The sequence below is a fragment of the Rana temporaria genome, chromosome 3 (genome assembly GCF_905171775.1).
Source record: "Rana temporaria chromosome 3, aRanTem1.1, whole genome shotgun sequence".
NCBI lineage: Eukaryota > Metazoa > Chordata > Amphibia > Anura > Ranidae > Rana > Rana temporaria.
The window spans coordinates 95,372,345-95,396,329 of record NC_053491.1 but is presented as its reverse complement, the minus strand read 5'-3'; the positions used below and the strand labels follow the sequence as shown (position 1 = coordinate 95,396,329).

At 44.8% G+C, this 23,985-nt stretch overlaps 1 protein-coding gene across 1 annotated transcript in view; it reads left to right on the top strand.

The window, feature by feature from the left end:
* Positions 1–21,296, top strand: part of LOXL1 (lysyl oxidase like 1) — a 33,759-nt gene extending 12,463 nt beyond the window's left edge. Inside the window, exons 3-7 of the mRNA XM_040343018.1 lie at positions 10,154–10,291; positions 14,805–14,961; positions 15,123–15,218; positions 18,516–18,631; positions 21,124–21,296. Coding sequence (XP_040198952.1) covers positions 10,154–10,291; positions 14,805–14,961; positions 15,123–15,218; positions 18,516–18,631; positions 21,124–21,130 — 514 coding nt within the window. The 3' untranslated portion in view covers positions 21,131–21,296. The remainder of the gene's footprint in view (positions 1–10,153; positions 10,292–14,804; positions 14,962–15,122; positions 15,219–18,515; positions 18,632–21,123) is intronic.
* Positions 21,297–23,985: the final 2,689 nt, after the last annotated feature.

Genomic DNA, 23,985 nt, shown 5'->3' with positions numbered 1-23,985 from the left:
TGACATAGTGAAGTTATAGATAAGAGTGTACAAAGTTAATTAGTTTCAGCAATTACTAAGGACACCTGTGAAAATAATAAGGAGGAAGATACATTTTTACCAATTACTAAAGAATGTTACATGTGTAATGTTTTGTTCAGAGATAAGAATTAACAAGCAATTATATGTGTGCAAAGTTATCTTAGAATTCTACTAAGAAAAAAGAAATAATATTCACTCTGAAAACCTCTTAACACCTTACAGCATATGTAACCGTTAAAGAGTCACTAAAGGAATTTTTTTTTTTTGCTGAAATGACTGTTTACAGGGTATAGAGACATAATCGTTAACTGATTCCTTTTAAAAACGATTAAAAATAGATAAAAAAACAATCATATAATGTACCTGCAGTTTAGTTTCGTTTTTGCTGTTGTTTCCTGGTTCTCTGATGTACAGAGACAAAGAGCCAATAGAGGGCAGTGATGCTTTTTAAAACAAAACTGGATTGGTGCTGACAGACAGTAATCACACCTCCTTGATTGGTCACCACAGTGAGAAATCTCCCAGTACTGTGGTGATCAGGAAACAGACAACCAGGAAGTGTCCAGAACAGAGAGGAATTACAGCAACATCAAAGCAAAACAAACAATGAGGACATGAAACCAGGACTGCAGTAAGGTAAAGGAAGCTATTTAGCTAAAAAAAAAAATCCTTTAGTGACCCTTTAAGGAAGCACCCTAGCTTCAGAACCTTAACCCCTTACAAGCACAAACAATAGTTGTCATACGGACAGATTCTCCCACCTGAGCTGTGGCTCTCTGCAGCTCCTCCAGAGTTACCATGGGCCTCTTGGCTGCTTATGTGCCACTTTATGTAGGTCTATCACATAAACAGGGGAGGGCTGGCAGCCTTAGGTCTGGGGGGCAAGTCCAGTCAAGTGGCCCATAGAGCGTGGAAAAGTGATGGATCGAGGAAAACAGTCTAAGATTTTTCATGATCACAAGAGTCCGCACAGAGGCCCCCCTTACATCAGAGTCTGCACAGAGGCCCCCCTTACATCAGAGTCCGCACAGAGGCCCCCCTTACATCAGAGTCCACACAGAGGCCCCCCTTACATCAGAGTCCGCACAGAGGCCCCCCTTACATCAGAGTCCGCGTGTCTGTGCAGAGAGAGAAGGGGATGTCAGCGCTGGTGTGCACTGAGGCTGAGCTATGTGTGAGACGAGACATAGCTCAGCTCTGCAGCCATCTACCTCGTAGCTGACACAGGCACAGCTGCACAGTGGGAGGTGAGCAGCGGCCATGACCTGTGTTAACAGAGCTCCAGCAGGCATATTCCTGCTCTGCAAAAACAGCATTTGGTAGTGGCGGCCGGAGGCTGTGCATAGTGTCACCAGCCCGGGGGGAGATTTCCACCCTGCCCCCCCTGCCAGCCCTCCCCTGCACATAAAATCCCAATATAATAATAATAATAATTTAAGTTTTTTGTTGTAACATGTCAAAATTTGGAAAATTTCAAGGGGTATGAATACTTTTTCTAAAGCACTGTACGGAAGAATCAAAGATTGATTTTCTTCTGAGGCTTAAGTGCTTTTTATCTATGGAGCAATGTTTTTTTTTTTTTGTTTCTTAAGATGAAATCTTGTCACATAGCCAGCGGCAGACCAGGAAGAATTAAACATTTATAATGTTTGAAAATCATACAGTCACAGTGTGCTTTATTGATGGCAAGAGAACCAGGGAGGGTTTAGCAGTATCTGAAAAATGTTGCTCAAGCTCTGATTTAGAAAAACACAGAGCCTTGGTAGTTAACAGATGAAGTGATATTTTTTTCTATCTATCTAGTCAATTATCTCCCCTCCTGAATATTCATTTTTCCACTTAAAGGACTTCATGACAAGAATTTTTTTTATTTTGCAGCGCTGTGTTTTGACTGCGGAATAGGGACTTCTCATCTGCTGCAGCAACAAAAGTGAGATGGGCTCATTGCTTCTCAGCCATTCACGGGAAGCCTTTATTTTTTTTCAATGAATACAAGGCTTCTTCTGATTGGCTGGATAGAGAGGTGGGCGGATGACGTTGTGGACCGGGCCACAGGGGCAGGATGGGATATCCCCATCCCACTGCTGGAACACAGCACTATATACTGTATGTACAGTAGCTGATGCTACATACACTTTACACTGTGCTCCCAGTTGGCGCATCTGTTAGTGAAGCAACAGTTCATTTGGATCAGCTTGCTTCAAACAAACTATTTAAAGATGAAGTAAACCCTGATGGGTTTTACTTCATCTTTGTTCCCTGCAAAGTAAAAGCATAATGGGTTATTATGCATCGCATAGTAGCCCATTTTGTGCCACTTACCTGCAAAAGAGGCCCGCAATGTCCCCTCTCTCTCATCGCGTCCATCTTCAACCCCTCTTCCTTCCGGGGCCGTGGACTCCAGCTCTGTATTGGCTGGAGTCACGTGACGTCACTCCCGCGCATGCGCATGGGAGCCAACGGTCACGGCACGGGCACTATAGAAACGGCACAGACCGTGCCCTTTCTTTAGATTATGTCGGCGCCGGCTTCTATGGCGAATATCTCCTAAGAGGTTTAGGAGATATTTCTAGTACCTACAGGTAAGCCTTATTATAGGCTTACCTGTAGGGAAAGGAGGTTGTATAGGGTGTACAACCACTTTAACAACTTTAATACTGCACCATAGCCAAAAGACGGCTACAGCGTGGTTCTGTTGTTCTGGGAGGGAGTCCATGGATGTCCTTCCAGAACACGCCTCCCACACAACCCTTGGGGCACGCATCGGGCATACTCTGTGATCAAAGGTAAAGGGCCAATTACAACAGCCCTTTACCATGTGATCAGCTCCATCCAATCACAGCTGATCAAATGTAAACATTATTTTCCTCACACACTGTCACAGCGTGAGGAGAGCTGGTAATGTGCCCCGGTAATGTGCCCTGTAAGTCTGACAGGGCACATTTACACTGATCACCAGTGCCCTAATTATTAGTGCAGCCTAGGGTTGCCACATATCCAGGTATCAGATAAAAGGTGGCATCCCTAGTGCAGCCTCAACAGTACCAATCAGGACAACTTATCAGTGCAAATTACACAAGAAACCTGGCGTTAGGCTTTAACTGATGCATACTGAAGCTGCTAAATTAGGTCTGGGCATCTAAGCTTTCATGACCTTTAGTCACAAAGGGGTTAATGGAACGGAGTAAAATTTGTGACTTGCCATTACTTTTCGAAAACGCTAGTTGTCACCTCAGCACTTCAAGCTATTGATCTGATAGAAGCAATGCGGATCAGGAATTCTGACTTCACTTGCTGCATGCTTGTTCAGGTCAGTAACTCTAAGGCCCCGTACACACGACAGAGTTTCTCGGCAGAATTCACCGAGAAACTCGGTCAAAACCCGGATTCTGCCGAGAAACTCTGTCGTCTGTACAGTTTTGGCTCGATGGAGCCGCCGAGGAGCTCGTCGAGAAAATAGAGAACATGTTCTCTATTTTCTCGTTGTTCAATGGGAGAAGGCGGCCCGCCGAGCTCCTCGGCGGCTTCATCCCAGAACTCGACGTGCTTGGCACGTCGAGTTCCTCGGCCGTGTGTACGGGGCCTTATGCCCTGTACACACGATCACTTTTTGTGATGAAATAAAATGACATTTTTTTTCATCACAAAAAGTGATCGTGTGTACAGGGCATTATGCCGCATACACACCATCACTTTATGTGATGAAAAAAAATGACATTTTCTGTGAAGTAAAAAACGACGTTTTTGAAACTTCAATTTTCAAAGACGAAGTTGCCTACACACCATCGTTTTTCTCACAATGTTCTAGCAAAGCGAGGTTACGTTCCACCACGTTTTTCCATTGAAGCTTGCTTCATAAGTAGCTTCTGGGCATGCGCGGATGAAAAAACGTCGTTTTAAACGACGTTTTTGCTACACACGGTCAATTTCTGTGAAGTAAAAGTTGACGTTATGAAAAACGATACATAAAATTGAAGCATGCTTCAATTTTTTTTGGTCGTTTTTTAGAAGACATAAAACAACGTTTTCCCCCACACACGGTCAATTAAAGTGACGTTTTTAAAAACGTAATTTTTTTTCATCACATAAAACGACCGTGTGTACGCGGCATAAGAGTGCCGTCACTTTGTTCATCATTTTTCAAAAATGATGGTGTGTGGGCAACATAATTTTTAATGATGAAGTTGGAAAAATTACATTTTTTTTCATGATAAAAAATTACATTTTTTTTCATCACAAAAAGTGATCGTCTGTACGCGGCATAAGTGAAGAAACCAGAGATAGCCAGGCAGATAGTAGAAGGTAGTTATGGTACATGTTTCCCTTAGCAGAGATGTATTTTTTTTTGTTTTGGGGAACTGTGGAATGAGTTTGGAAAGGAGTTGAAAGAAAAGAATATGATTTCATTGTTTGTAGAGCGGTTAGATCTTGTCTGTCCCATTCCACATGGTATATGTAATTCCTCAATAATGAGTCTGTGCCTGTGAGAAACTTTTTTTTGGTTGAAAGCCTATTACTACATCAGCGTGTGAAAGGAAGTCATCTGGTTAAAAATGCCAGACAGAAAAAAAAATGAAAGGGCCAACAAGTAAATGTTTCTGTGTACACAACCCATTACTCTTTACATTTAAAGCTGAACTCTGTGAACACGAACATGCCAATTAATATACTTTTTAAAAATAATTTATCATTCACACTTAACTTTGTGTTGCACGTTAACGTCTGTTGGGTTAAAGCATTTGTTACCCCAACATTGCTTATTCCTGATATGTGTCTGCTGTACCATGAACTTTTACGAGGAAGTATCCTGTTCTCTTTGTATTGTTTCCTTTATGTGAAATCCCTGGTGTTCCTGCCAGTTCCTTTTGCTTTTCTATTAAAAACTGACCATGCTAAGCAGGAGAGCACATCGTGATCAGTTCTTTAGCTATGCTGGCAAGTTTACATTTGTGTTCATTAACCACTTACCGCCCAGCCTATAGAAAAATGACGGCCCGGCTGTGGTTGCATTATCCTGACTGGACGTCATATGACGTCCAGCAGAATAACAGCTGCCGCGCGCCCGTGGGGGCGTGCATTGCCGCGATCGGTGGTCAGTCTGACACACCGCTACACCGATCTCGTTAAAGAGCCTCCGACTGAGGCTCTTTACCATGTGATCAGCCGTGTCCAATCACGACCTAAACAGGAAGAGTTGTTAATCGGCTTTTCCTCACTTGCATCTGACAGACGTGAGTAGAGGAGAGCCGATCAGTGGCTGATTGTTTATCAGCGCAATTGTTTGGGTACAGTGTAGCATGACCGCGCAATTGTCATTCAATATGCGACAGCGCTGAAAGCTGAAAATTGGCCTGTTATTGAAGTGGTTAAAAATCTTACAAAATATAACAAAAACATATTTACATATATACAGAATAAATAAAATAATATAGAAACAAACAAAAATAGCTTACTTCCGCATAGAGAACAAACTGGCTTTTATTGCCAGAAAAGAAAAATACATAAACGGAACTAAATACACAAACCAATACATATTATTATTATTATTATTATTATTATTATTATTTTTTGTATAATGCACCACAACAAGCAAACTAGAAAAAGTTTCTCAAAATCAAAATCCCAATGCGACTCAAAAGACCCTTACGACCACTCTGCATAACTCAAGTGGGAAAGGAAAGAGATACCCAGAGCCCACCCACCCACTTATAGACTTCTATATTAAAGGTTCACTGAAGCAAGAAATGGTCAATTGTCTCCTCCACACCGCCACACTCCATGCTTGGACAGCCACGGTTCTCTGCAGAGTGATTCTTCAAGTTGCCCTTCATATAGAGTCTGCCATGGAACGAGAGCCAGGCCAAATCCTGAAATTTTAAAGGCATTCTCTCCAGATTAATCAAATTTAGACCCTCCCTCATAAAAGGGCCCAGGAAATCCCTCAATGCCAGTGGCTCGTTAAAAGCAGATTCAACAACCCTCCACTCCAGGGCCATCCTAGGAAGAGACTTCATTTCCTCTGCTGTCACTCTCCACTGCCGAAGCATTTTCAGGCATGGAGCAACCTAAGCCGGGAACTTACCATGTCGGACGCTCAGGCTTTTCACTGCCCCACCATTCTCCCAGCTTCACAGAAAAGGCCTAAAACCTGGTTCACACCTATGCAGTTTGCATTTTCCATTTTTCAATACACATTTTTACAAGTCTATGGAACCAAAAACCAGAAAAAAGTCAGTGGCCCTTTCCATAAAATGCATAGATGTTACGTGACCCATAGGAAACCATGTTAAATGGACTGTAGTGTGTTTCTGCAAAACTAAAAACTCACAAAAAAATGCATAGGTGTAAACCTTGGCATCAGCATCTAATTGGCAAGGCCGTAATCGCCAGGATCAAATTTGATGCCTAAAACTTTAACTTCCTGCAAGGACTTTGGGAAGGTGTCTGGAAGCTCAAAGCCATCGCCTTCCTTTCCTATCCTAAAAAACGTCACTTTTATCTTGATTGATCTTTGAGTCAGATGCCTCAGCATGCTGCTCCATCACCGAGATCACCTCCTCCGCCTCCTCTGTCCCAGGGATGAAAACAGACACATCATCAGCATAGGCCACGACCCTCAGAGGGGGCTCACCAGGAATTCCCAAAGGCACCCTGCACAATGGTCCGCTCTCTAACCTCCTGATGAAAGGATCAATTGCGAACACATATAGCAGAGGATTCAAAGGACACCCCTGACGCACACCCAAGCCAACGTCAAAGGGGCGTCTGATCCAACCATTCACAAGCATGAACCTTTCAGCCCCTCTGTACAAAGTCTTCAGCCAATTGATAAAGCCCCCCTCCAGGCCATACTTGCCAAGAAGCAGCCATAGGTATGATTGACCCGATCAAAAGCTTTAGCCTGATCAAATGCCAGCAGGTACTTTCTCCAGCCTGCAGCCCTGCACTGTTCAAGAGCCTGCCGTACATCTAACACTGCTGAAAAAGTTCCTCTACCCTGAACAGAACAGTGGCAAGAAAGTAGATTGCCCACTACAGACGATAAACTGTAGAGATCTACAGCTCAGGTGGGAGAATCTGTCCACAGGACAACTATTAGTTATGCACTTCCACATGGAAGAGTAGCAAGAAGAAAGCCATTGTTGAAATAAAGTCATAAGAAGTCCCATTTGCAGTTTGCGAGAACCCACGTGGGGGACACAGCAAACATGTGGAAGAAGTTGAACTTTTTGGGCAAAATGCTGTGTGGCAGAAAACTAACACTGCACATCACCCTGAACACACCATCCTCACCGTGACACAGGGTGGTGGCAGCATCATGTTGTGGGGATGCTTTTCTTCAGCAGCACTGCCGCCATTTTGGTCAGACTTCACAAATGAAAATTTTCCACAACTCTCTCCCTTACAGGCTGAGGGAGGACATCCTCCTCATCTTCATCTGACGAGTCGGTGGAAAATAAAAACTTCCTGCCACTTAAGGGAGATTCTATGGCCCAGATTCTCAAAGGACTTACGACGGCGTATCGCCATGTACGCCGTCGTAAGTCGTATCTATGCGGCTGATTCTTAGAATCAGTTACGCATAAATTCGGCTAAGAAACGAGCGGCATAAGTCTCTTACGCCATCGTATCTTAGTTGCATATTTACGCTGGCCGCTAGGTGGCGCTTCCGTAGATTTCCGCGTTGAATATGTAAATTAGCTAGATACGCCGATTCACGAACGTACGTGCGCCGGGCGTAGCAAGATACATCGTTTACGTAAGACATACACCAGCGTAAAGTTACCCCTCATAAAGCAGGGGTAAGTCATGTTAGGTATGGACGTCGGAAACGTACGAACAGCGTCGTATTTTACGTCGTTTGCCTAAGTCGTTCGTGAATGGGGCTGGACGTAAGTTACGTTCACATTGCGGCGTAATTTTGAGCATGCGCACTGGGATACGTTCACGGACGGCGCATGCGCCGTTCGTTAAAAACGTCAATCACGTCGGGTCACGATTCATTAGCATGAAGCATGCCCACACTAGCCTACTTTGAATTACGCGTGCTTACGCCGACACAGTTACACTACGCTGCCGTAACTTTGGGCGCAAGAATACGGGACCTGCCTCACTAAGTTACGGCGGCGTAGTGTATCTGAGATACGCTACGCCTGCACATAGTTACGCCGCCCTACGTGAATCTGGGCCTATGTCTGTAATGGCCTGAAGCAATCTACAATTTTCCCCAACCTCCTCCTGACATGGCCCAGGCTGCTGGGGAGGGAGGGGAGCAGATACTGACTCAGACATGACAGATCCTGAGACAGGGGTAGTACTGGGGCCACCACGTGAAGTCACTTACTTACCCCCCATCCATACTGTTGCCATTGCTCTGGAATCCACCCTCTAGCTGGTACTGGCACAGGCACTCTCCATCTGTTAGAATCTCTCCTCATTCTCATACATTTCTCTGAACACACCGCTGCTTTCCTTCAGAGAAGCAACCAGCTTCTCCTGCTTTTTCAATGTTTCCTCCAGAGACTTCAGCTTGGAGTCTTCCCTCTTATTGCTTTCGTTCTTACTGTGCAAAGATTTTGTTTTCCCAAAAATCTGCTTTCATGACAGCAAGCTTCTGTTCCTCCTTCGTAATACGGCAAAGCCTATTCACCACTCTATCCTGGGCAAGGCTGGTATGTACTCCCCTTGCATAGGGACTAGCCCAGGATCCATTGCAACTTGAGCACATAGTGTGGGCCTCCGTGCCTCTGGAGACCCTTCACCTTCGTTTTTCCCCAATTGGCAGCATAGTGGTTGGGGGGGAAGCCTGCAGAACAAACCCAGGCTTGATGTTTCTTCCAGCTGAGACCAAAGCAGAGTGAGCCAGCAGCACCTTGCAAAACAGCACCACCCGGTGGAGAGACTGATGTGACTGACTCAGTGTACTCTCCTCCAATGATCAGACTTGTCCTGACACGCCCCCACTGCACATCCATTCATTGTAAAGCTCAGTGTGCTGTTGCTTCTCCTCCCCCGAGCTCTTATGCAGCTGAGGACAGCGGGAATGTGATCACTTATAAAGAGAAAGAGGAAAAATATATTTATAATGTTTTTTTTAGATCTATAAACAAATGTTTTGCCTTTCATCTTTATTTTAAACTGAATGGGTTGTTTTACATTTTGAGAGGGCCCCTAGATCACAACAATGATCAAAAAACAGACATGCAGCATTTTCCAGTGCCCCACAATGCACTGCAGTGCGTTAATGTGCATTGTGGCGCACTGTTATAAATGTGCATCGGATATGCATTGCCCTAGGCTGGGTTCACACTGCTGTGCAGAGCGGCTCACAGCAGGGGTCCGGCGCGTCCCTGTTCTCTGTTTCAGGGATGAATCAGGCCTGAATTTTTGGCTGGATTTAGACCTGAAATGGACCAGAAGATGCACAGGACCCGTCCCAGAGCTGTGAACCAGCTCCATTGAGAGCCGGTCACTGTCTCCTGATGTGCAAATTGGATGCAGGGAAAATGGAGGGTGACATCCGCTGCTTCATAGAAGGGACTGGAAAGTCGGATCAGATCCGCCTGAAAAACAGGCAGACCTGATCGAACAGCCCATGTGAAAGGGGCCTAATGCACATCATGTGCTTCAACGTGTATTTGCACCACCACCTGTGTTTTAGCCCTGGGTGTATTGTTAAATCGATAAAAGGTACAACTAATCTAGTCACCTGGACTCATTTTGATGTTGGTTTTCTTTAATCTGTACAGCAGGATTGGGAGAGGGAGGGTCAACACACACAAAAAAAAAAAAAAAGACAGCAGTGCGATTTAGAGAGAAGGATCGCCAGTATTTCGATATCCCTTTATAGTGTACTCATCATAAAGTCATTCTGTTGCACTGGAGGCAGGGAAACTGGCTATGCTCCCTAGCATGTGTGTTTAAATCACAAAGCTGGCTGCACTGTATTATAAATCCTAGGACAGGTAAATCTGTTCCCATATTTGCCTTTCTTTTGTGTCTATCTATTTATGTGAAGATCATTTGGAAATACACATTGAGATAGAATGAAATGAGAAACAAAAATCTATAAATGACTATAGTTTATGTTATGAATTCCAAATGAATTTTTAGCTGTATTCTGTCTCCACAGCTCTGCATATGCAGCGGACACTTCAGATTATGATGTCAGAGTTCTGCTTCGATTTCCACAGAGAGTGAAGAACCAAGGAACAGCAGACTTTTTGCCTACACGACCACGCCAAGCATGGGAGTGGCACAGCTGTCATCAGTGAGTACTGTAGCTTTATGAAAAGAGGACAACTGTTTGTTTAAATATGCAGAGGGACAGCCATCTACACATGTATGTGTAGATGTCACAATGTCGAGTATAAGATTTCCTATCATCTGTGCCCAGTCTTGCCACACAGAGTTAATCCAGCTCTGAGCAATCCTCTTTTATTGTTCAGTGAAAATTAACAGACTTCCAGATAAAACCCTGTCTAAATAAAAAGTCCTTTCCTCTCTCCTTGCTTTGAGTGACAGGTTATTTACATATCTAGCTTTGACATGTTTATCATATGTTATGTTAATCATAATATGAGGTGATCCACAGTAAAAAAAAGTGAGAAATCCACCCCTCCCCCACATAACACATCCTGGTAATAAACAATGAATTGTGGATCACCTCATATTATGATAAACATAACATAACATATGATAAACATGTCCAAGCTAGATATGTAAATAACCTGTCACTCAAAGCAAGGAGAGAGGAAAGGACTTTTTATTTAGACAGGTTTTTAAACCAGTCCAGATTAGGCATTTGTAATGATCTGAATCTCCTCTCTTAGGGCCAGATTGACAGCAGTAATACGCCGGCGTATCTACTGATACGCCGGCGTATTTTCAAATTTGCCGTGTCGTATCTTGATTTGGAATCCTCAAACAAAGATACGACGGCTTTTGGCATAGATCCGACAGGCGTACGGCTTCGTACGCCTTCGGATCGTAGGTGTAATTTTCCGGCGGCTGCTGGAGTTTGCGTCGTTTTCCAGCGTCGGGTATGCAAATTAGCTGTTTACGGCGATCCACGAAGGTACGCGCGTTCGTCGCATTCTCTTACGTCGTCGCTAGTCGGTTTTTCCCGTCGCAATCTTAAGCCTGCTATTTCATGGCTTAGATTAAGACCAGCCATGTTAAAGTATGGCCGTCGTTCCCGCGTCGAATTTCAATTTTTTTTTTTTGCGTAAGACGTCCGGGAATACGAAAGTACGTTACGCACGTCGCCGTTCAAAAAACACGTCGGGGCGCCGTAATTTCGCGCAAAGCACGGCGGGAAATTTCCTAACGGAGCATGCGCAGAACGTTCGGCGCGGGAACGCGCCTCATTTAAATGGTACACGCCCCATTCGAATTAGGCGGGGTTGCGCCGGACGGCTTTACGCTACGCCGCCGCAAGTTCACAGGCAAGTGCTTTGTGAATCAAGCACTTACGCCGAAAACTTGCGGCGGCGTAACGTAAAGGGGATAGGTTACGCCGCCGTAATTATTCGTGAATCTGGCCCTTAGTTTGTTATAATAGAGCATCCTTACCACTCAGAGAGGGTATGTGTGCAGTCATTTACTTGTATTCTGTCGCTGTCAGTGCAAAAATGTTAGCTCAGTGTGTGTCTACAGGGCAACCATGCACTGAAAAGTGACACTATCAGTTAACAAAGCTTCTAATTTAGGGCTGACAGCTCTTATGTGTCCAATAGCACTGAGATTAGGCAAGCAACAGAATGGTCTTATCATCTCCTGATTCTTCTGCCCTGGTAGGGAGTTAAGGCTTGATTCACATCTATGCATGTTGCTTTTGAGCGTTTCTGCAGTGCTTTTTGGTGTGTTTTCCGCATTTTTGGACACATGATTTTACAGCGATTTTGCCGCTTTGCCGTTTTTTTACACTGTATATAGTTGCTTGCTAAGAAGGGGGCCGAGAAGTCGTCCGCCACGTCATTAACAACTGATGAGTCATCAGCTGTCATGAAAAAAATAATAATTGCCGGCTAAAAAAAATGGTGAAAAACAGCAGCGTGGGGTCCCCCCCCAGGTCCAAACCAGGCCCTTGGGTCTAGTGTGGATTCGGATGTAAAAAAATAAATAAAAGAAACGCCATGGGCCCCCCTAAAATCCAAATCAGACCTTTATCCGAGCATGCAGCCCGGCAGGTCAGGAAAGGGAGGGGGCGAGCGAGCCCCCCCCCCCGAACCATACCAGGCCGCATGTCCTCAACATAGGGGGTTAGGTGCTGTGGGGCAGGGAGGGCTCTGCCCCAAAGCACCATGCCCCCATGTTGATGGGGACAAGGTCCTCTTCCCTGAAACCCTTGCCCGGTGGTTATCGGGGTCTGCAGGTGGGGGGCTTATCGGAATCTAGAAGCCCCCTTTAATAAGGAGGCCCCCAGATCTCGGCCTATGTGAATGAGTATGGGGTACATTGTACCCATTCACCACAAAAAAGTAGTGTAGTGTGAAAAGATACAGTAAACAGTTTTTGACAAGTCTTTTATTAAAAATATCTTCTTCTTCACTCACTTCTTCCTCCGGTCTTCCTCCATCTTCTGCCACATCTTCTACCTCCGGTCTTCCTCCATCGTCTACCCCATACTCATTCACATAGGGGGGAGGTCGGGATCATGGGGCCCCCTTGGTAAAGGTAGCTTCCAGATTCAGATAAGCCTCCTGCCTGCAGACCCCGACAACCCCCGGGCAAGGGTTTTCTGGAAGAGGCCTTGTGCCCATTACCTTGGGGGCAAGGTGCTTCGGGGTTGGGGGTACAGAGCGAGCCCTTCCTGCCCAAAGGAACCCATCCCCCCATGTTGACAGCATACATCCTGGTATGGTTTAGGAGGGGGGCGATCACTCCTTCCCTCCCTTTCCTGACCTGCCAGGCTGCATGCTCGGATAAGGGTCTGGTATGGATTTTGGGGGGGACCCCGCGCCATATTTTTTTACATTTTGGCGGGGGGGTCCTCTCCGAATCCATACTAGCCCCAAGGGCCTGGTATGGACCTGGGGACGGGGACACCACACTGTTTTTTTTTTTTCATGTTTTTTTTATGTCTGCATTTTTTTACATTCAACTGTCAGTGGAGAATCCCGCTGACAGCTGATAACTCATTGGTTGTTAAGGACGTGGCGGCCAGCTGACCCTTTCCAAAAATGCATCGATGTGAACGTGTTCCATAGGAACTCGTGTTAAAAAAAATCCCTGCATTTCTGCAAAATGCATCAAAAAACGCATTTGTGTTAATCGAGCCTAATACAAGAAAATAATAAAAACAAGTAATAAAACAGTTGTAAGATTGCACTATTATAACACGTCAAGAATGGATATTGAGATTACCACAAATGGCCATTCAAAAGGTATCCCCCCATATGTTGCTTCATGTATCATTGTAATTGATGTACTAGATTAGTGGTTATTGATGTACTGGATTAATGGTTCTTAACCTTTTTTTGAGTCATGGACCCCTTTAAGAACCTGATGAACCCCCTCCCCATAAAACACATAGGGGGAGATTTACTAAAATTGGTGCACACAGAACCTGATGCAGCTGTGAATAGTAACCAATCAGGTTTTAAGTTTTCTTGTCAAATCTTATTTGTACAAGCTGAAGTTAGAAGCTGATTGGTTACTATGGTCCAGATTCACAGAAGAGATACGACGGCGTATCTCCTGATACGCCGTCGTATCTCTGTGATCCGGCCGTCCTAACTATGCGGCTGATTCATAGATTCATAGTTACGCATAGATAGCCAAAAGATCCGACAGGTGTAATTGACTTACACTGTCGGATCTTAGGAATGCAATTCTATGCCGGCCGCTAGGTGGCGAGGCCATTGCGGTCGGCGTAGAATATGCAAATGACTAGATACGGCGATCCACAAAGATCCGCGCGTTCGTCGCAATCCTGTACGTCGTCGCTAGTCATTTTTACCCGTCGCAAAGTTACACCTGCTTTAACATGGCTTATCTTTAGATCAGCCATGTTAAAGTATGGCCATCGTTCCCGTGTCGAATTTCGAAACTTTTTTTTTGCGTAAGATGTCCGGAAATACGAAACGCCGTAACGCACGTCGCATTTCAAAAAAAAACGTCGGGGCGCCGTAATTTCGCGTAATGCACGTCGGGAAATTTCGTAACGGAGCATGCGCAGAACGTTCGGCGCGGGAACGCGCCTAATTTAAATGGTGCCCGCCCCATTTGAATTAGGCGGGCTTGCGCCGAGCAGAATTACGTTACACCGCCGCAAGTTTACAGGTAAGAGCTTTGTGAATCAGGCACTTACGCTGTAAACCTGCGGCTGTGTAACGTAAATGGGATACATTACGCTGCCGCAGCGTAACGTGTTTCTTTCTGAATCTGGCCCAATGTTTCTTTGTACAACTGCACTATTTTTAGTAAATCTCCCCCATATAGAAGCCCCCCGCTCTCTCCTCATTGGCTCACTGGCTGTGATTTGATTGATTCCGCTAATGAGGAGGGAGAGTCCCCCTATACAGCCGAGGCTATCGTGAGAATCACTGGATCGCAGGGGGGTCAGGTAAGTATTGGGGAGGCTGGGGGCCCTGCACACAGAAGGTTTTTTACCTACATGCATAGAATGCATGACGGTAAAAAAAAAACTTCAGCCTTTAGAACCACTTTAAGCTGGAGCTCCACTTTAATACTACTTTAAATGTTATCTAATATTTACTCAGCTACAAAAAATAGAAATAATTTATATATATAAAAAAAAATGACAATTTCAATTCCAGACACTATCACAGCATGGATGAGTTCAGTCATTATGACCTACTGGATGCAACGACAGGGAGAAAAGTTGCAGAGGGACATAAAGCTAGCTTTTGCTTAGAGGATACAACCTGTGACTTTGGGAACCTCAAGAGATATGCATGTACCTCACACACTCAAGTGAGTAATTTTTATTTTTATTTGTGCAGACCCGTTACACATAGTGATTCAGATCCTGCTACTACCTTTTCAATCTCATTTTCTTTAAGAAAAAAAAAACTCTTTCCTCTTTCTCTTCCCCCACACTCTTTCTTATCTCACAATCTGTGCCCCTCATTCAGGGTTTAAGTCCCGGCTGTTATGACACATACAACGCAGACATTGACTGCCAGTGGATCGATATAACTGAAGTGAAGCCAGGAAACTACATACTCAAGGTAAGTTGATGCAGAATACTATTGATGTTGATTTTAGTGTGATATAAAATGGAATTCCAGCTTACACCTAACTAGCCCTAAATATGCTCCTTTTGCCTTCCAAACACCTATGCTAACTAACCTGTGTAAGAAAGATGTACTGTATATACAGTCACTAGTAAAGCCTATAGGCAGCTAGCTAGTCTGCCACTAGGCGGCTGTGTTCTAGAATAGTTTCTGCTTACAGAAGAGAGAGCCATCAGGTGCTAGGCCGCTTTTTAGTTAGAGCCCTCCTGCAGTGATGTCATGGATGAGTCATTGCCTAGTTATAAGCCAGGTTGTGAGGACCCATAGTGCAGTTGGGGCATGGGAGCCAAACACCCCACACCTATGCAGATTTAGCCACCAAGTGGAGGCCCTGGATAGTTCTGGAGATCGAGGAGAGGTAAACCTGCACCTAGTAGAGCTGGCTGTGGACTTCTTTACCCTTATGGAGGTGGGGGCTACAGCTGATTGAGAAAGGCCTTCTTGGCCATGCCAAGAGTTCCCTGAGTGAGGCTATCCCTCTAGAGCAGTGATGGCAAACCTTTTTGAGCCTAAGTGCCCAAACCGCGACGCAAAACCAACTTATTTCTTTCAAAGTGCCAACACAAAATTAAACCTACCAGCGGCTCTGTACAGAGGATGGGACTGATCATCCCTCTAAATGAGCCCCAAGGGACCAAAAATGTATGATTCTGCCAGATTCGCTCAGAATGCAGGGTTCAGGAATGCAACATACACTGACCTACCTGATACATGCACTGACCTACCTGACTATTACACTCACCTACCTGACACATGCACTCACCTACCTGACCATTAAACTCACCTACCTGACACATGCACTCACCTACCTCCTCGATATCCCCGCCGCCGGGAGGTCAGCTACAAGCCATTGCACAGCTCCTCATGGCCATGGATGATCTGCTCAGAGCACCGCTCCTCCCCCTCCGCTTTTTCACAGGCTGCACTAGAAGGACAGACTGAACCAAAGTTGTCCTGGAGCAGGGGGAGCTGGAATATCATGCCTGCAGAAAGGAACACCCGAATGCCTTACTAGAGGTGTAGGGATTCGGGGAGGCAATAAGCTGCCGAACAGTCAGGGCAGTGGAGGAAGAATTTTACACCCCCCCTAAACAGTGCACATGATGACTGGCTGCCTACCCTCCTGCCGACGTCACTGGCACTGATGCAAAGAAGGGAGCCAGTGTCCTGTCGAGTCAGTGCAATTAACTGTCTGGCTGGGGGAATCCCCTGGTGTGCCGACAGAGAGGGCGTGGAGTACCAGCTGTGGCACCCGTGCCATAGGTTCGCCATCACTGCCCTAGAGGGTCCCGAAATAGGCGTACTTATGGGAGGAGGTGGCTGCAGAGATCCTATTCCAGTGTGTACTAATGATTCCAGGTGGAGACTGTCAGAGGGAAGGTGGCTTACTTAAAATGCTGCATCATGGTTTTACATGTGACTACTGTGGACCGTCCACTAAATGTGATTGACAATGTACTCTTGAGCGATCCTAAATAGTATATCGATAAGATGTTACTGTTGTGCCATTTTCCAAGTTGCACCCATAAAGTGCAGCAATGCCATTTGTGGACATTCTTTCCTTGGGGATATGAGGTTCAAGGGCCAGGAGTGCTGTGTGGAGGCCTCTGGTGTGGAGTGGGGCACAATATGGTGGAGGGTACAGCCCCAGAAGGAGGGTCACTGTTCTAAAAATGAGAGAAGTGAGGCAGCTGGCACCTAGTCAATCACAAGCCTGGAGCAGTGATGTCGCCCATAGGCACCCATCTGTTTTTGGCACTCCCGCTTCTCCCCTGGAGCTGCACTGGCTGACACAAGGGAGACAAATCAAGTGACCAGACAAAAGCAACCTGAAAATAAGTAAGTATATACATATTTCATACATATGTTAGTTACCATAGGTGATAGGAGGGGGGAATAGACCATTTAAAGTTAGTCAGGTGTAAGTTGGAAGTACACTTTAAAGGATCAGATATTTCAGTTTTGGATAGATGCTTGGGGTTCATATATCGCTCAGGGGCTCTTGCAGTGAGATAACTAAATTAAGATGCCAAGTTGCCACTTATTGGAGGCTTTATCGAAGGGCCTTGTGCTCTTGCTGACTTATGCATTTAGTTTCACATTAAATAATGCAGCAGAATGTATGACTCTGTGACAGGGCCTAATAGGGAACTCCTGATGCAAGATCCTATTGGTGGGAAAGATCCTATGGCCTCTTGCACACTGGCTGTTTAGCCCTGGTGCATGAGACAACGCCATTTAGGTGTGGGTAGAAGGCACATGGCAATCATCCAGCCACTTCTGCCAGCAGCCTGACTGAAGTGGCTGCACTGGGCTGGAGGGTGCCCTGAGAAATTCTAACAATTAGGGCTGTATGCGCCCAGGAACAAATTTCCAGAAAGCAGTTTGTGTTACAGCCATTTTTCCCTGGGTTTATACTGCCCCAAACATTAGTACTGCTCAGCGCACCGTTAATATTGGGCTAACTTTATGGTTTCTTTTCTTTATTATTATTCATTGAAGTGTATTTTTCCCCAAAAAAATGCATTTGAAAGACCGCTGGGTAAATACAGTGCGACATAAAATATTGCAGCAATTGCCATTTTATTCCCTAGGGTCTCTGCTAAAATATCTATAATGTTTGGGGGCTCCAAGTAATTTTCTAGCAATAAATATTGATTTTAACTTAAGAAACAAGTGTCAGAAAAAGATTTGCACTTTAAGTAGTTACATTTCCTACATTTACACACAAAAGTTTGCTCTAAGAAGGAAGTTAGTTACAATGTTTCATGTTGTTACAAACTTGGCACACTGCCCAGATTTTTTCTTTACACACAGAAGTTTATCCCTTTTGATCTAAAAAGGAAGCATTAGTTACAATGTTTCCTGTTAAGAACTTGGCAGACTGCACGGATATTTTCTTTTGACAGATAAGTCTCTCCACTTGTTATATGAAAGAATCTGCAAACTCTGCATTGGAGATCGTCAGGGGGGGTTGAATCGAGATCACAATTGTTTAACAATTAATTATGCAGCTCTACTTTCACCTGCACTTAAACACTAGAGTTTTATGCACCAGGCTTTAAAATATGGAAAAAAATAAAGAGCTATTAGAAGGGTGATTTAGCACACCAGAGGTTACCCATAAATAAAATACCAGTTTTGTGAAGACTGAGAAGACTGACCCTTTTATACTTTACCCTTTTACAAATATGTCTCTCAAATATTTTACTGTTTACTTCTGTCTTGTAGGTTGTGGTGAATCCTAAATATCTAGTGCTGGAGTCAGATTTTACCAATAATGTGGTGCGCTGCAATATCCACTATACAGGACGATACGCGTCAGCCACAAACTGCCGTATCACACAGTGAGAATCCTTTTATTACTTTTATTCTTTTTTCATGTCCACACACCTAATATTCCTAATATATTAATGCATCAATACTTTCTTCTTGTTCTGCAACGTTCACCTGTCTGTTTTTGTTGTCTTTTCAGAGCATAAATTTATAGCTACCTAACAGTACTAACAACCTCCAGGTCCACCATTGGTTGGCAAAGATCAAATTAACAATGTTCAGAGCTACAATAAACATGCTTTTCAAGCATCCCCCACTGATCCCCAATGTAAGGATAATTCTTCCCACTGACCCCCAATGTAAGGATCATTCTTCCAACTGACCACAAATGTAAGGATCATTCTTCCCACTGACCACCAATGTAAGGATCATTCTTCCCACTGACCCCCAATGTAAGGATCATTCTTCCCACCGACCATCAATGTAAGCATCATTCTTCCTACTGACTATCAATGTGAGGATCATTCTTCCCACTGGCCACCAATGTAAGGATCATTCTTCCCACTGACCCCCAATGTAAGGATCATTCTTCCCACTGACCCCCAATGTAAGGATCATTCTTCCCACTGACCCTCAATGTAAGGATCATTCTTCGCATTGACCACCAATGTAAGGATCATTCTTCACACAGACCCCCAATGTAAGGATCATTCTTCCCACTGACCCCCAATGTAAGGATCATTCTTCCCACTGACCCTCAATGTAAGGATCATTCTTCGCATTGACCCCCAATGTAAGGATCATTCTTCACACAGACCCCCAATGTAAGGATCATTCTTCCCACTGACCCCCAATGTAAGGATCATTCTTCCCACTGACCCCCAATGTAAGGATCATTCTTCCCACTGACCCTCAATGTAAGGATCATTCTTCGCATTGACCACCAATGTAAGGATCATTCTTCCCACTGACCCCCAATGTAAGGATCATTCTTCCCACTGACCCCCAATGTAAGGACCATTCTTCCGACTGACCCCCAATGTAAGGATCATTCTTCCCACTCACCCCCAATGTAAGGATCATTCTTCCCACTCACCCCCAATGTAAGGATCATTCTTCCGACTGACCCTCAATGTAAGGATCATTCTTCCCACCGACCATAATGGTGAGGATCATTCTTCCCACCGACCATCAATGTAAGGATCATTCTTCCCACCGACCATCAATGTAAGGATCATTCTTCCCAACGACCATCAATGTAAGGATCCTTCTTCCCACTGACCCCCAATGTAAGGATCATTCTTCCCACTTACCCCCAATGTAAAGATCATTCTTCCCACTGACCCCCAATGTAAGGATCATTCTTCCCACTTACCCCCAATGTAAAGATCATTCTTCCCACTGACCACCAATGTAAGGATCATTCTTCCCACTGACCCCCCCCCCCATGTAAGGATTATTCTTTCCACCGACCATCAATGTAAGGATCATTATTTCCAATGACCACCAATTTAAGAAGCATTCTTCTAACTAGGCTAATGTACTGTAAGCTGTAAATACCATAATTATTGCCAGGGGCTCCATGAGACCTGAAAGCTATTTCAAGACGTCCTCCATATTGGAAAGATTGAGAAAGAATGCTTTAGGCCTTGTTTACACTTAAGGTGCTATTTGAAGAGAGATCCTCATTCAGATCTCTCTTCAGAGAGCATTTGGCAACGGCAACCAGATGAATTTCGATCAGTGTGTGGCTGTCCCACTTGACAGCAGTCAATCGTTCTGTCGAAGGAATACATTGGAAAACTATTCTCAATCGGTGGCTGTAGTCAATCAGCTGTGGGTGCTGCTGTCAGAATACAGTGTCCTGTTGGGAAGGAGGGAGTGGATTCTTCCATCCGCCTCATTTGTGCTGATGGGAGGAATCTGTTCGCTTTTTTTTTTAGCCTGCCGAAAATAAAAAAATAAAAGTGAATGGCCAGGTTATGTTTGGCTCTCTAGCCGAGCTGCAGTTATCACAAACATTAGCAAATTCCCCATGTCTTTTTATGCTTTATAGATTAGAGGGGGAAAGGGCAAACATATATTGTATCATGCATTCTCTAGTAGATCCTTCCCTGGAGTATGAAAAGAACTCAGAATGGCAATTCCCATAGCTCAAGTGAAAAAGCTGAGCTCAGTTTGTGAGGGCTTTCCTGGGAAGGGAAGTGATCCCACCACTGGAATCTAAGAGGCCAATAAAGACCTGGCATGGAAGAGAATCATGCCACATACTGTCCTTTAAGTGGAAAATTGTATTTCCCTTTCTCATAAAGCATGCAGTATTTTGACATCTGAATGGTTTCCAAAATAGAAATAAGACTAAGCATGTTCCATAGTATTCTATGTGGTTAAGATTGACCATTTAGAATCCAGATTTCTCTGAATTGATCTATTCTTTCCACCAGCAACCTTTTTGTGATTATGATTTGCTTTCTCTCAAGCCTTTCTCAGTGTATAATAAATTCTTTCCATCACTCGTTTCCACCTTTTCTTTTGCCCATATAATTTTTTTTTCTTTTTGTAGGTTCTGAGCAAAACTTTGAAGATTATTATCTGTGGTGGATTTCACTGACAAAATCTCCATCCTTCCCTCCCTCTCTCCCTCTCATGATAAGCACACTAGATTTCATATTAATACTTGTGTAAAAGTGCCTTGTGGTTTGACCAATAAAATAAATTCTGTAATTTTTTTCTCAATGTCATGCATTAAATAGAAACGTGTGAGTTCTTTTACAAGCATTAAATATATCGTTTGAGGGATGTGGCGTCGCCGCGCTTCCGTCTTGCAGGTTGTGTCACGTGGCCTCGTGGGGTATGTACCTGTCTGGAACTTTTGCTTGGGTTTGGCATGTGCTGTGCCACATTTGGAACACAATTGTCCTAACTTTCTTTTGGTGTACAGAGATATATTTTTTGAAAGTGTCTCACGTGTGTTCTAAATGTGGCACAGCCCGTACGACATTCAGGTGGGGGTTCTGGACGGGTGCATCTCTTGTGGGGTCGTGTGATGCGTAGCACGGCGTGTGGGATGGAGGCGTGGTGACGTTGCATCCCGTTTGACGTAATTTTGGTACACCTATTCTAGTCCTATGGGTATTTGTATTATATTTTTAATGTAAGTATAGTTCTTGCCTTTTCCTTCTCCTTAATAATTCAATATTACACTATGAAATATACCGTTTGCAGAGAATTTTGCTGCAAAGAAATATTCTGCTTTTATATAAACTCTACAGAGGAAGCAAAGCAAGCAAAAGTTGCAACAAGACAAGTCAAAAATATTAGAATATTCTGAGGAATCTGAAGAGAGCTAACATCAGAACACTTTTTTTTTTTCTCTCATTCAGTGAGGGTTACAGGAATTCAGATACTATTGGGTCATACTGTGGTCTACAGAAAGTCTGAATACTGGCAAACAGAAAAATTACAAGCCAGCCCTGTCCTCTACCCAGTATGCTTCAGTTGTTTTCCGTGTGTCTTTGAAGGTTAGACGCCTTTTCTTCGGCTCTGCTGAAAAAACATCAACCTTTTTTTACCATGAAATACAGACAGCGCTTGCTCCACCTTAGACTGATATAAAGTACCACTGCTATAATGTTGTATACTGTGAAAATATTACTATAACAATATTGTTACATAATAGCTAAAACATGAACCGATATTGTATCGTGTGCTAGAAAATATTAGGAATAATCAATTAATGGTTTAAAGTGACAAATATATGGCATAGAGTGCTAACTGCAAAACAAAGTATTTTTTCTGTACAGTAAAGTGCTGTTGTGCTCCGTTTCCAAGTTGATGTCTGTGCATCCATCTTGTGAAAAAATGCAAACACTCCACACTCACTAGATATGATGGACTCCCTTATCTTAGGCCCCGTACACACGAGAATTCAGCCAAAAACTCGATGGGAGCCGTATTCTGCCGAGGAAACCGGTCGTGTGTACACTTTTGGCCGAGGAAACCGACGAGGAACTCGTCGAGCCAAATAGAGAACATGTTCTCTATTTCCCCGTTAGTCAATAGGGAAACTTGGCTCGCCGAGATCCTCGGCGGCTTCACAAGGAACTCGACGAGCAAAACGATGTGTTTTGGCCGTCGAGTTTCTCGGACGTGTGTACGGGGCCTCATAGTAAGGAAAGTCTGCTGAGCTTGTAGGTCACCAGAGGTTATCACAGTGGGATAGTTCCCCAAATAAATACCTACAAGCTCAGCAGACTCCCCTTACTTGATGGTAAGGGAGTCCACCATCATGTCTGGTGAGTGCGGAGTGTTTACAGTTTTTCATGAGATGGATGCACAGACGACATCAACTTGGAAACAGAGTACAACAGCACTTTATTCCTCAGAAAAACAGCTGGGTGCTGTGGGGGAACTTGTGTAGGGACGCTCCTGAACTAGGCTGTGTGAGTCCATAAACACACAGAGTGTGGCTTGACCCCACCCCCTGCTCCCTCCTCATTTTTCTGGATGTTAATGATCATGGGGCATAATCCACAAGATCAGCAGAAGTTCCGGGTAATATATATTGATGCTTGGCCAAGGGGAGTGTAGAGGTGATCATCCATAACAGTGGGCGGGGAGTCTACTGACATCACGACTTCACCCACCAAGCTCCAGACAACAGACCTGTCCACAGAATCTACAGTTTTTCGGGTCTGATAACAGACAGAGGGGAGACATTTGACAGGTAAGGATACATGCAGGAGGCATGTATATCCTTATAGATAACCACTATGGCAGTAGTTTAGAAAGGATGAGAGTGGGTTTACATCCACTTTCAGACATCTCAAGTCTCCCGCAAAGTGCGGGAGTCTCCCGCATTTCAGCTGCAGCAATGTCCCGGCTGCAGGCCTGATCCAGGGCCAAAGGCTTACTTACTCTCCAGGCATTGAGAGGAGAGAGGCACCTGGAGATGGTCAGTGGCTGTGCCTCGTCCTCTACCCCTCCCCTGCCTGGTGGCTATGTGACCAGTGGCATAGCGTGGGGGGAGACAGGTGGGGCTACCACCCTGTGGCCGGGTGCAAAGTTTAAAGGGGCGCTGCTGTACTGTCCCCAGTGTGATGGCCACCTAGCAGGGGCAAATAGGTGCGGGGCTGGTGGCATTATGGCAACAATCAGCACCGCATCCCTTCTGGGGTGCAGGTGGCAGCCGGCAGGGCATCCTTTACCACACACGGCAGTAATCAGTAAGCCAAGGGCAGATAGACGGGCGAGCTTGAGAGAGCCTGGGACTTGAAAGAAGAGCTCCACCAGCACGCCTCCTCCTCCTCCTTGACCCCGCCCCCGAAGAGGCAAGAAGCAGTGGGGTGGGCGCAGCGTACCGTACCCCGCGCTTCCAGAGCAACATGGATTTCTCCAACTTCCTCGGGTCTCTAGCGTCACGTGA